The following is a 13,211-nucleotide window of genomic DNA, read 5'->3' as shown; positions in this document are numbered from 1 at the left end:
AACTTGTGTTCTATTTTTTTTCTAGATAGGTTTATAATTAAATGATATTAAATGCTAACGTTTGAAAAATAGAATACATGGCCATATGTAACTAGAAAACTTTATATAATAGGTATAAGCAATTTAACCTAAATATTATGCTTTTAGAAAAAGCAATATGCATTTACAGATATTTAATTTAATTAATTTTTTATTTTATATGAATTAATTATATAACTCTTACGTCTAAAATTGGATAAAATATCATAATATAATATGTAAAGGAATCATGATGTGGGGGATGAAAAAATGATGGGAAGAATAATATATTGATGGGGCCATCAATGGATTTTAGATCAATTAGCTTTTTGACTACCGGGGGGGTAATTTGGAAGGAGATCATTGGCTCCTTTTCCAAATGGATTTCTTCAAGAGAGATTGATATCAAATAATATTGCTTTAGCTACAAAATTAATGCCCAAGATTAAGCATGGGAAGAAGAACCAATAAGGGTGGTGTGCTTATAAGCTGAAGACATTAATCAACAGTGACTTTTCTAATCCAAAAGGCCAATTTTAGCTACTTCCTCTAATGCACACTATACCTCATTTTAGCTTACATTTAAACATGTATTGGAGGGACAAAATTGATCAATAAGCAATAATTCCTCTTCTTTTTCTTTTTTTTTTTTGCCAGAAAAACAATAATTACTCTTCAATTTCAAGTGACTTACAAAAATAAAGGATGGAAAAATTTAGTGAGAAAATAAAAACAAATAATAGAAGGTAGCTTTGAGAAAATTTTGAACAAGGACAAGGTATGGATTTAGTGATTCTAAAATGGTTGACATGGTGTTTGATTCTCCTTTCGAAGTTTCTTCCTTGAAGTGATGCCAGATTGAGGAGGAGGTTGTGACAGAACTGCGAGCAACATATTCACAAAAAATTTAAAGGTGAAGAGGGTATTGATTTTAAAGATGAGTGTGGTTGAGAAGTAGTTCGGAAAAAGGATGATCTTGTAGTTAGTTTTGGGTTTGAAGATTTTCAAGATCCCAAGCTGCCAAAGATCAACAATTTGTTCCTTCTTTGGTCTTATGCTCATATGGTTTTTGACTAATACTACATCTGGTCCTTAATATAAGACCCTATTTGACTTTTATTTTGGTCCTACATATAAGACCCTATTTGACTTTTATTTTGGTCCTACATATAAGACTCCAATCTACTTTGTCTTTCATATTTATATATATTTTTCAAAATAGTCTTTCTAACAATGATAGTTTTAGTCAATACACTTGATTAACAAGGATATTTTAGGAAAGACAACACCTATTTAAGACAAATAACTAACTCAACTTACTTCCTTAATCTCCTTAAATTAGTCAACTGGTTCTTATAATTAGGACTGGAGTTGGAACTTGATGAGGAAACCCAATTTGAATTTTTTAGGCAACCTTAATCCATTGCTTTTATTGTTTGATAGTTGAGCATATTGGGAGCGTCCTCTGTTCATAAGGGTCATCCATTGCTTCTTTGTTTGATTCTGGCAGGTGCTAATACTTGGAGTAGTATATTGTGGTCTCTATTTTGCAGTTTTCTTATTATTCATATGATCAATTATCATCCTTTTTTTTTTGTAAAAATTGTTACTGCTTCCTATTTTTAATGTAAGATCTAGTTGACTAATTTAGGAAGACAAAAAAAATTACTAAATTACTTAATTATAGCATATGTTACATGATTTGTCTAAAATATTTATATGCATCATTAGATTATATATCAATTTATAAGTAAGGCAAATTAGTTTAAAAAAAGATAAATATAAATACTTTAAAGTACTTTAGTAACTTTCTTAATTTTTCTAAATTAATTAACTAAATTTATATTAAAGATTAAAACTAGTATTTTTTTAGTATCTGACATAGTCTTATATTTTGTGTTGTGCTTGGTTTTTTTTCGGCCAAAATGTTTGTGCTTGGTTGGTTCAGGCCTTTTGTACTTGTTGTTTAATGTACAATTGCTCTTTTTATTAAAAAAAAAAATTAAAAGAACTCAAGTTAGCGTTTATGTAGGAACTAGTTAGCTTGGGCCTTGTGCGGTGATGATATGTTAGAAGAAACAACTCGTGGTAAACTGAGAGAGGTATCAACATCAAATTCCAACTTCTCCAAATGAGCATCATGATAGAGAAGCCTCAACCGGTAATTGACATTGGCCAAACTTTTTGAGACAGAGCCCGGATGTGATCACTTGCCATGCCCCACAGGAATTTTCATGATCATGTTAACTAGTGCTCCAATACTTAATAAAAAAATTAATTTAACTTTCAATTTGATGGCTGAAGTATATTTTTAGTCTTTTAACTTTACACAATAGTTCATTTTGGTTCCTCAACTTTAAAAAATAAACTTTTAGTCTTCTGATCCCAAAATTGTTAACAAAACTCTTGAATACTGATAAAATATTACTAAATACTAACATATGAAGTTTAATATTCAAAACAACTATGATTGTTACAAAAAATATCATTTAAGATTAACAATTTTGGGGTTAAAGGATTGAAAGTATACTTTTTAAAGTTAAAGGACTAAACTGAAACCTCACATAAAGTTAAAGGACCAAATGTATACTTTAGCCCAATTTGATTCTAAATATAAGATCCAAATCTATTTTAACTCTCATATTTATTTATTTTTTTAAATAATCATTATAGTATTTTTACATGTTAAAGGTTCTATCAAACAGTAATTCTAACTAATACATATGATTAGTAAGAATATTCTAGGAAAAATAACATTTATTTATTACGAATAACTAACTTAATAAACTTTCTTAATCTATTCAAATTAGTTAACTAGCTCTTATATTAAAGATTGGAGGTAGTATTACTCCTTCTATGCTAAATATAGGAATTAATTAAATATTTATTTTGATTTTAAATATAAAATCTCAATACACAATTCTTCTCTAAATTTATAATGTTTTTCTCAAGTTATCCTTATTAATTGCACACATCAAACGAATTTTTTTATATGATTTTTCATAAATCCCAAATTAGATCCATGGATTAATTAGATATTTTTTTAGAATTTGTCAACTTGATTTGAAATTTCTTTATTTCCTATGGTTTTATAAGAAATTTTTCATCAAAAGAAAAAAGAAGTTAAGTTGGTTAATAATACATTGAAATATTTTATCAGGTGTATTCAGTATTTTAAAATATTTTTTTTTACTATATTCATAATTTTAAAATGTTTTTAAATACATTTAATATTTTAAAATATTTTATGAAGGAAATCCTAGTTACAAAATATTTTAAAATATTAGGATGCCCAAAATAGTGCCGAATCCGCTCCCCCTTACCGCCGGTAACTTTTGTTCCTTCCATCTTACGTGGGAAAATGGTTAAAACCCTAACTGAGTCAGCGCTCGGTTGTCAGTACACAGTATTCACTTGGATGTTCAGGTTTGGATGGCTTTCTGCCGCAGCAGACCCTCATTTGACTCCTCCGATAATTTCAACACCTCATTGATCGGACCCAATATTCCGTCCAGATTCACGTCTCGCGGATTCCTACCTTTTTCGATTTGGCTCGTCTTGTCTCCCCCCCCACGCACTATACAGTTCGCTTGGCAGCGCGTGCTCCGTTTTTTATTCTATTTTGAATTATAAAATTTATAACTAAATTTCACCACATAACTAAAATATTTTATTATATAATTTTATTTAATTTTAAACATATTTATATAGTATGTATTCTAAAAATTGCATAAATATAAAAATAAATAATTTACGAAAATTTTTATTTTTATTTTAATATAATTTTATGTAAATTGCAAAATTGCAAGTCTAATGAATCATTAAAAATATACAATTATATGATTAGAATGTTAGATTTAAGCATTTCCCGGTTTAACTGTAATTAAATTTCCCAAAACATTTTTATAACAATTAAATATCAACTTTATTAAAAAAATTAATTCAGCACTCACTCTGATCACCTATAATGCATATCATTAATTCATATCTTATCCTATGAACGCATCATATTAATTGGAAAATAAAAACCAATTCTTACAGGCTTCTCACTTTGAAGGGACAATCTAAAGCTATTTATCTTAAATAATTTAAATTATTACAATTATAGATTAGTATTTAGAATAAAAAATTATAAAAATCATGTATATTAATAGATAATCAAATAAATTCTTATCAAATTTTTAAATATTTTTATTCATTAAAAATTTTCAATAAAATTTTTTTGTTCTTAATGTAAGATTTAATTAATTAATTTAAGTAAGTTAAAAATATTAGTTAATTTAATTAATATGATATATTTTTCTAAAAGCTCTAAATATCTTTCTTAATTTTCTTCCTCATTTTATTTTTGATTATAATTAAAAAATATCAATAAAATTAATATAAAATAATTAATAAGTATTTAAAATAAATTTTATACATAGAATTAACATCAATTTCTTAATTACCTCTATTAAAATTGTGTAAGATAATGGCAATGTCGTAGGCATCACGGACGTGTGCGGCGCGTGAGATAGAACTTCTGACACAAAAATTAAACACAGACGAAGGCGCTCGCGTCACACACGAGGACCCTTGTGACCCCACGGGGCACTATCAGATACGACACCACAAGAATATGTTCTTAAATGTATCCAAAAAGCAAAAAGAGTGCACATATTCTTATTATCACCAAGAGTCATAGTCCAGCCCATTACTCAATAGTACTCCAAAACGTCTTCTTTAACTGTCCTCAAATATGGACGTGAGGACACGTGTGTTTTTATAAAACTCAGTTAACTAATTTAAATAAATTAAAAAAATAAATTTAATTATTTATTTATGATGAATATATATTGTCTTTTTTAAAATATTATTGCTAATTATATGTATTAGTTAAAACTATTATGTGATAGAATCTTTAATATGTGTAACTACTACAAAGATTATCTTAAAAATGAATAAATTTGAAGGATAAATTGAATCAGAATTTTATATTTAGAATTAAATTAAAAGTCAAATTAATTGGGATCATAGGCAGTATTAATATATCAGAATAAGTTATGAAAGGAAAAATTGCTCGAAATCCTCCTCAGTAAAATTTATTGTGAAAAAGATAACTCGTTTTGAAGGGATGCAACATATCTTGAGTTAGAAGTAATATATCCTTAAGTGTAAGTGTCTTTTAGGTTGGCCAACAAGATAGTCTATATATTCCTTTGGTCCTAAATATAAAACTCTTATATTAGTGTATATAAAGGTCTTATATTTAAGACCGGAAGAGTATAACTAAAGAATATTTCTTTTTCATTTCACGTATATTTAGACAATTAAATCATGCAATAATCTATTTTGTTTAGCAATTTTTCATAATAAAATCTGTAATTGTAAAAATTAAGCCATGTTTAACTAATTTCACATGATTAAGGAAGGGAGCTAAAAACGGCTAACTAATTAAATTTATCAGCTTCCCATCTTTACTCTTACTAAAATTTGCATTATTCTTTCCAGGTCAGAATTTTTTTGTTGTTGCATTAATTTCATACTTCTCACATTTAATTGTCCCTCATAAATAATTATCGAACTCCTCATATTCCATTACATATCTTTGACACTAAACTATTTTTAATATTACTTCCTATTCTAATTATAAAAACTAGTTGACTAATTTGAGGAGATTAAGGAAAGAAGTTAAGTTAGTTATTTATCATAAATAAGTATTGTCTTTCCTAAAATATTCTTGCTAATCAAATGTACTCGCTAGAACTACTATTGTTAGAAAGACTATTTTGAAAAAAATATATAAATATCACAGATAAAATGGATTAAAATCTTATATTTAAGATTAAAATAAAAATCAAACGATATCATATATTAATTACTGGAGGTGGTATGTGTTTTAAACCATTAATTCACATTATTCGGAATTTCCATGTGCGGGTGTATTCGCCCTCACAGTCACAACAAACAATATTTTAAAACCATCCAGCATCGGCAGCCAGCATCCCTTCCACTTTATTAATCTGCCAATCGTGGTGCGCTGCTCGCACACCGTTCGTTTGTGTTCTGAGACACTGACGCAGACAAAACCCTCTTTCCATTTTCGTTGTGGAGTTGCCTCTTGCTGGATCTTGATCCATCGCTGGGCTGCTGGGGGATTTTTTCCGGGGGATGACGACGTCGTTGGGAGCTGCGAAACCTGTTGTTCTGAAGGACCCCAAGGTTCAGATTCCGAGCTTCCATGGCTTGAGGACTGCAAACTCTCTTGCTCTCACTCGCACAGTCCATGCTCCTTCCGTTCTCTCTTCCACTCGCTCCCTCATCCGCGCTGTGTCCACGGTGTGATTCCATTGATGACTTTAATCATTCTTTTTTTCTTTCCTTGAAAAAAAAAACATGAAGCTGAAATTTGCTCCTTTATTAATTTTGATCGATGGACTGTTTGGAAGCTGAGAAAGTGTAGGCTTATGAGCGTAATAAGCTCTGTTTTCAGCTTTAATTTCGCACGGCAATCTAAGCGAAATGGCTGACAGTTTTTTTGTCTTTGCTTTTTCCCCCCCCCCCCCAGTGTTGGTTGTTTGTGCTTCTGTTTTCCCCAGTTATAAAATCGAATGATTAAAAGATCGCTTGCTCGAAATCTAAATTTGAATATTGAAGTTATAGATGTGATAGTTTTATCAGTATCACCAAGAGATTTCGCCAGTTTTAAGCTTAAAAGAATTTAGTTCGAACTCATCTCATTAATTGAATGCTCCTGCTGCCAAAGTTTGTGGTCCCATTGTGATCAGAATTTTTTTTTTTTTTTGAATAATCACCTTATAGTGTTTGTAATTTCTCTGCAGCCGACGAAGGTTGAAACTGCCACAGAGAAGCGCAGCAAGGTTGAATTGTTGAAAGAGCAAAGTAATTACATACGGTATCCTCTTAATGAGGAATTGCTGACCGATGCTCCTAATATAAATGAAGCTGCCACACAGTTGATCAAGTTCCATGGTAGCTATCAACAGTATAATAGAGATGAGCGTGGTACAAGATCGTACTCGTTCATGCTACGTACTAAAAACCCTTGTGGCAAAGTTCCAAACAGACTTTACTTGACCATGGATGATCTTGCTGATCAGTTTGGAATTGGAACACTTCGATTGACCACAAGACAAACATTTCAACTTCATGGCGTTCTCAAGAAGGACCTTAAAACGGTTATGAGCACCATTATTAAGAATATGGGATCAACACTTGGTGCATGTGGTGACCTAAACAGAAATGTTCTTGCTCCTGCTGCTCCACTTGTTAGGAAAGATTACCTGTTTGCACAGCAGACAGCTGAAAACATTGCTGCACTGTTGACCCCTCAGTCTGGTTTCTACTATGATATGTGGGTAGATGGGGAAAGGATTATGTCTGCAGAACCTCCTGAAGTTGTGCAGGCACGCAATGATAACTCTCATGGGACAAATTTCCCAGAGTCCCCTGAGCCTATCTATGGAACTCAATTCTTGCCAAGGAAATTCAAAATTGCTGTTACAGTGCCAACCGATAACTCAGTGGATATTCTTACAAATGATATTGGCGTTGTTGTTGTGACTGATGACAAAGGGGAGCCTCAGGGGTTCAACATATATGTAAGTTGAAATAAAATGATTGTTGAACAAAAGTTCTCTTGCCTTTGCTGATTTTTTTCCTGTGATTGTGCTTGCAGGTTGGTGGGGGGATGGGAAGAACACATAGGCTGGAAGCAACTTTTCCTCGTTTGGCTGAACCTCTAGGTTATGTGCCTAAAGAGGATATTCTGTATGCAGTGAAAGCAATTGTTGTTACACAACGAGAAAATGGAAGAAGAGATGACCGTAAGTATAGTAGAATGAAATATTTGGTCAGCTCATGGGGAATTGAAAAGTTCAGAAGTGTAGTTGAGCAATATTATGGCAAGAAATTTGAACCTTTCCGTGAATTGCCTGATTGGGAGTTCAAAGGTTATCTGGGTTGGCATGAGCAGGTTGGTTCCTTAGATGAGTGGATTATATCTGATGCCTTAGGCTGGTTCCTTAGATGAGTGGCTAATATCTGATGCCTTTATTAGTATTCTGGGAAAGTTGTATGATTGGCATGCAATATTAATATGTTACGTTTTTGCTAATCAACACCATCCATATTGTGGTTGACTTGCTTGATTAGAGAATAATGGTCTAGAGTATTGGATATGTTCCATGTCCTCATTTTGGAATCAAATCTCATATCTGATACGAGGACAAAGCATGTTTCATCTCGAGCTTTCCTATCTGACAAAGTCAAAGTTGTTTCAATCCTGTTTGCCTTGTGGGGGCATGCCATTTATAATATTGAATATGTTAATAAAATAACATCAAGCAGTTTAATTAAATATAATTTAAAGCTTCAAGTTCAATATGGTGTAGGTTTTACTAATTTCTTGTATGATGTAAGTTATAACTCTTTAGAGATGTGACCAAATTATGCTGTATGAGAAAACTACATTCATACCTCTCTTTTAAGTCCTTAAGTACTCTTTAGCTGACAACCGTTGATGATGATTTTTTTGCCAGTTTGCCTAAACGATTGTTTCATTCCATCAGCATCACAGGCTCATTTGTTAACTTCCTTTTTTGGCAGGGTGATGGCAGTTTATTTTGTGGACTTCACGTTGATAATGGTCGTATTGCTGGCAATATGAAGAAGACATTGCGGGAAGTTATTGAGAAGTACAATTTGAATGTTAGGATTACTCCAAACCAAAACATCATCTTGACTGATATTCTTGCTGCATGGAAACGGCCCATCACTTCAGTTCTTGCCCAAGCTGGTCTGCTGGTGAGGATTTTACAGCTTGCTTGAATTATATGATCTCTTGAAAATAAAGATCAGCCTGATCGCTTTATTGCTGAATTATATTTGTATGCCAAGTACTTCTCTACTTAGCTCATTAACTTCAAATGACATGTCTTCATGGCAATGTTTCCCGTCTTAATTTAGTATGTTTTAAGTATTTGTACAGTGTTTGTAACGGATGGACCATGTTACTGTTTTAATATGTTGATTCTTTTGCGATGCTCCTGTGAATGAAACTACTTTTAAACTTTGATTATCAGAAAGTCTTTAATTATAAATGGAAGGTCTATAACCCGAGGTTGGCATTTGACAAATCATACAAGGAATGATCAAAATTCTCTTGTTAGTTTTCTCCAATTTTTTCTTTTTATTTTCCCTATCTTTTCTGTTATCTATTTGGGGACTTATATTTATTTGATGCTGCCCTAGTTTTGTCAGTTGTCATAATGTGTCTATGCTGACCTGTTAGCTTTGAACAGCAACCTAGATATGTAGATCCCCTCAATTTAACAGCCATGGCTTGTCCTGCTTTACCCCTTTGTCCACTGGCAATTACTGAAGCTGAACGTGGGATACCCAACATTCTCAAGCGGATTCGTGCAGTTTTTGAGAAGGTACCGGAGCCAATAGAGGTTTAACAATTGATAGTATGGCTCAAAGTTCAGGATTCTTTATAAAAAGCTTTCTCCTTGTGATTTAGGTTGGGCTGAAGTATAGTGAGTCTGTTGTTGTGAGGGTAACTGGTTGTCCTAATGGATGTGCTAGACCATACATGGCTGAACTTGGACTGGTTGGTGATGGCCCCAACAGCTATCAGGTATGTTGATCCATGGGTTTTCCTGCTTACAGTTGGCAGACAATTTCTAAGATATATCGAATTCACTTTTCCCTCCCTGCTAATGCAGATTTGGCTTGGAGGAAAGCCAAATCAAACAGCTTTAGCTCAAACTTTCATGGATAAAGTAAAAGTTCAAGACCTTGAAAAGGTTCTGGAACCTTTATTTTATCATTGGAAGCGCAAGAGGCAATCCAAAGAATCATTTGGCGACTTTACATGGCGCATGGTGAGTTTTGAAGCCTTCTTTCTTTCCACATCTCTAGGGTTAGATGCTTCCATTTCTTTCTTGTTAGTTATAGGGTGGTTAGAGTAAAATTTGGGGTTAAGCATCACCATTTTCTGTTTCTAGGGATTTGAAAAGCTCAAAGAATTGGTAACCAAATGGGAGGGTCTTCCGGTAGTACCAGCACGCTACAACCTCAAGCTTTTTGCGGACAAAGAGACATATGAAGCAATGGATGAATTGGCCAAGCTTCAGAACAAGAACGCACATCAGTTGGCCATGGAAGTTGTTCGGAACTTTGTTGCAAGCCAGCAAAATGGAAAAAGTGAATGACTCCTTGGCCAAGGAACGCATATGCAGTGAAAGGTTGATACATGAATGGCCATAACCTACAATTCTCTGAGCTGTTGCTGTCCTGTAACAGTTAAACTAGCCAGTCTCATTTTGTATCAAAATTTTGGGTGCTTGTCTTCTCCTATATTTACATGACAGCTTGGGTTTTTTTTTTTTTTTTCTTTTTGCCACTTATCCGGTTAGGGAAGCGTTTTTCAGTTTTGGTTCTTGCTTCAATAAGGCCATGTGTTACAGGATTTGTTTATTGTAACATGTTCACTACTAATCAGTGCTGCAGATAAGCTTTTGTCCACTGGTAGCTTTTGGTTTTTGCCTGAAAGATGCCATTTATGTTGATGGTTCTCCCAAATTTATGTTCAACTTTTCAGTCTATTTTCTACCCAAGAGAAACTAACTAGGGAACCGCATCAACAAAGGCGTATAAATGACCTAACATTGATATGCTTGTCTAGGGGATGATGATGGGCGGGATTATGTAAAACATTCTCTTGTTTAGGTTTTTCTTTTTCTTTAGTGTTTGATCTGCTTCAAAGGCTTAAGATGCTGAATAAAATAAGCCCAAGATTTGAGTTTGCTTGAAAGACCATTTGTCTGAGGATATTGCTTCTCTAGGTTAAGTGGAGAGACTAGAAAACCGGCGTCTAAAGATCTATTTTCACATCTTACTTGACTAATTTGAAAAATCAAAGAAGCCAATTAAATTAGCTAATTATAATAAATGTCATATGATGTCTCTGAAATATCTTTGTACAACATTAAATTATATATCATTTATAAGTTAATGGTTTAAGTGCTGCTTAATTTTGTTTACATTGGTCATATACAAATCAGATATAAACAGTTTATATTTTAATAACATTTTCCCCTTATTTTGATATTTGTTTATTTTAATAAATTTAAAGTTTTATTTTGAATCACAATTAAAATAATATTTTACGTAAACTAATATAAAACTTCTATTATATATTTATTTTGTATTTCATAAATTATAATTAAAAAACTTTTTAAAAAACTATTTGTATTGAATTCTCTTGAATGTGATGCAAGTCACCCAAATCAAATTGTACTTTGTACATGATTAGGGACGGATCAGGCTCTCTTAAACCTAGAAAGGCATGGTTTACCCTGTAGTGTTTTATTGACCGTAAAAAAGTGTTTGGATAAAAACCAAATCATGTTTTTAGAAGTGATTTTATGGTATACAAAGTAAATATGTGGAGGAGTTTATTTCGATTTGTGAAAAAATGTTTTTAAAAAACGATGTTTTCCAAACACCTCCTAAATTTACAGAACCAATTCCAAAGTGTTGCACTGCAATGACTTCAAATCTACGTGCCAGACCAATCTGAAAAGAAATAAAAAGCTTGTTTGTTTCTGTTTTTTATTTTTTATTTTTTGAAAATGATTTTATCAAGTTGTTTTCCACAAAAAGTTTTGAGAATAAATGAACAAAAAAAAAGGATATTATTTTTAAAAATCACATTTGGCAAAGAGTGTCCACCACCGAAAGTGATATGTAGCAGGCGGTGAATGAGGAGAAAAAAAATTTTCTCTAATATTTCAAAATAAAAAATTCAACAACAAAAACAAAGAAACATCTAAAAATTGTTTTGATTTTTTAGTTTTTTAAAACATATTACTCTTTCGGTCTTAAATATAAAATCTTTATACATACTAGTATAAGGGATTTATATTTAGAATTAAAGGAATACTTTTTTCTATCAAAACAATCAACTAGAAACAAATTATCAAACAATTTTTTTTAATTTTTTTGGCTTTGATTTTATAAAAATAGAAAATTGTTTTCGAAACAAGAATCCAAACAAGTTCAAAATTTCCTCATCAATCTTTCTCCCTGTTCTTTGCTTTCCCAGTTTCGCCCCAGTTTGTATTTTCCTTTTTGTCAATGATACCATAAAAGGCAATCATAAGCGATTCTGAAGATTTCAAATCAAATTAAGCTGATAACTTCTCTGATGTAACCTTTGGAAGACACTGGAAACAAACATTTACTATGGTAAACTTGTGTTCTGTGAACTGGGGCGGAATCAGGATTTAATTACAGAAGATTGTACAAAATTTGCACAAGTTTTGAAGAGCCCAGAAGCATATAATACCTATTCTATGATCATAAGAGGAAAAATTAAAACTCGGGGGGGGGGGATGTAAGAAGATTAAGCAGATAGTTCATATTTGGAAGAAGACACAATTATGCAGAATGAGAAAGAGAGAGTTGGATTACATGATCATAATAGTATTGTACATGAAGCTCTTAGAAATAACAGTGATCGAGGAGAAATGGAAAAGGCAAAATGACTTAAATTCATTCACTTGCGGCAAACACGAGCAGTAGGCATAGTGACACAAATAGCATTATATTTCTTCTTAGCTTCTGGGGTTCCTCGCTGAGGCTCTTCTTCAGCAAAAGCAATCTTGGCGATGGAGCATGCAGCCACAGCTGCGCCAGCAAACACCAGATCCCTCCTTCCACTGTTACCTCCTTCTTCCTTTCTGCTCTTCATGGCTTCCACACTGACCCTTTCGCCCTCTGTGGCTTTGGCCACTATGAGGCTCCTGCGAGGGGTTGAAGATGAGGGGTTTTTGGTCATTGCACCACCCATGAATGAAGCAGCCATGGTCATGGAAGCCATTGTTGCTCTGATGCCAAGTGCGGGACAGTTCTTCAGGTTCTGCGAAAAATGTGTCAAAGTAGGAAGGGAATAAGAGGAAGCTAAATTAAAGATCGTCCGAGCTGGGGTTACTAGAAAGGACACAATCCGTTTCCTTATCTAGATCAATAGATTCCTCCATTGGGTTTCTGCCACGTGTAGCGCAGTTTTATCTGAAGGAGAATGGATGGCTTCTGTTTCCCTTCTTTTCATCACCAAATCGAACAAAAATTGATGGACCTGGAAGTCTCTAGCTGGGGGTTGGGGCAGCGCAAAAGATTTACAT

At 32.8% G+C, this 13,211-nt stretch overlaps 2 protein-coding genes across 2 annotated transcripts; one reads left to right on the top strand and one right to left on the bottom strand.

Annotated features, from left to right (window-relative positions):
* Positions 1 to 6,033: 6,033 nt before the first annotated feature.
* On the top strand, positions 6,034 to 10,616 carry LOC114746025 (sulfite reductase [ferredoxin], chloroplastic). Its single transcript, XM_028934206.1, has 8 exons — positions 6,034 to 6,336; positions 6,840 to 7,619; positions 7,697 to 7,993; positions 8,626 to 8,823; positions 9,321 to 9,455; positions 9,542 to 9,658; positions 9,747 to 9,905; positions 10,029 to 10,616. The coding sequence occupies exons 1-8, from the start codon at positions 6,169 to 6,171 to the stop codon at positions 10,233 to 10,235; spliced, it is 2,061 nt and encodes a 686-aa protein (XP_028790039.1). The 5' UTR covers positions 6,034 to 6,168; the 3' UTR covers positions 10,236 to 10,616.
* A 1,830-nt stretch (positions 10,617 to 12,446) lies between these two features.
* On the bottom strand, positions 12,447 to 12,985 carry LOC114746030 (photosystem II 5 kDa protein, chloroplastic-like). Its single transcript, XM_028934215.1, has one exon. It carries the CDS (start codon positions 12,905 to 12,907, stop codon positions 12,584 to 12,586), a length of 324 nt encoding a protein of 107 aa, XP_028790048.1. The 5' UTR covers positions 12,908 to 12,985; the 3' UTR covers positions 12,447 to 12,583.
* Positions 12,986 to 13,211: the final 226 nt, after the last annotated feature.

This window comes from Neltuma alba, unplaced genomic scaffold (genome assembly GCF_004799145.2).
Source record: "Neltuma alba isolate B1F8T4 unplaced genomic scaffold, ASM479914v2 tig00004866_pilon, whole genome shotgun sequence".
NCBI lineage: Eukaryota > Viridiplantae > Streptophyta > Magnoliopsida > Fabales > Fabaceae > Neltuma > Neltuma alba.
Note: the sequence above shows the minus strand (reverse complement) of the source record. Positions and strands in the feature narration are given on the sequence as shown.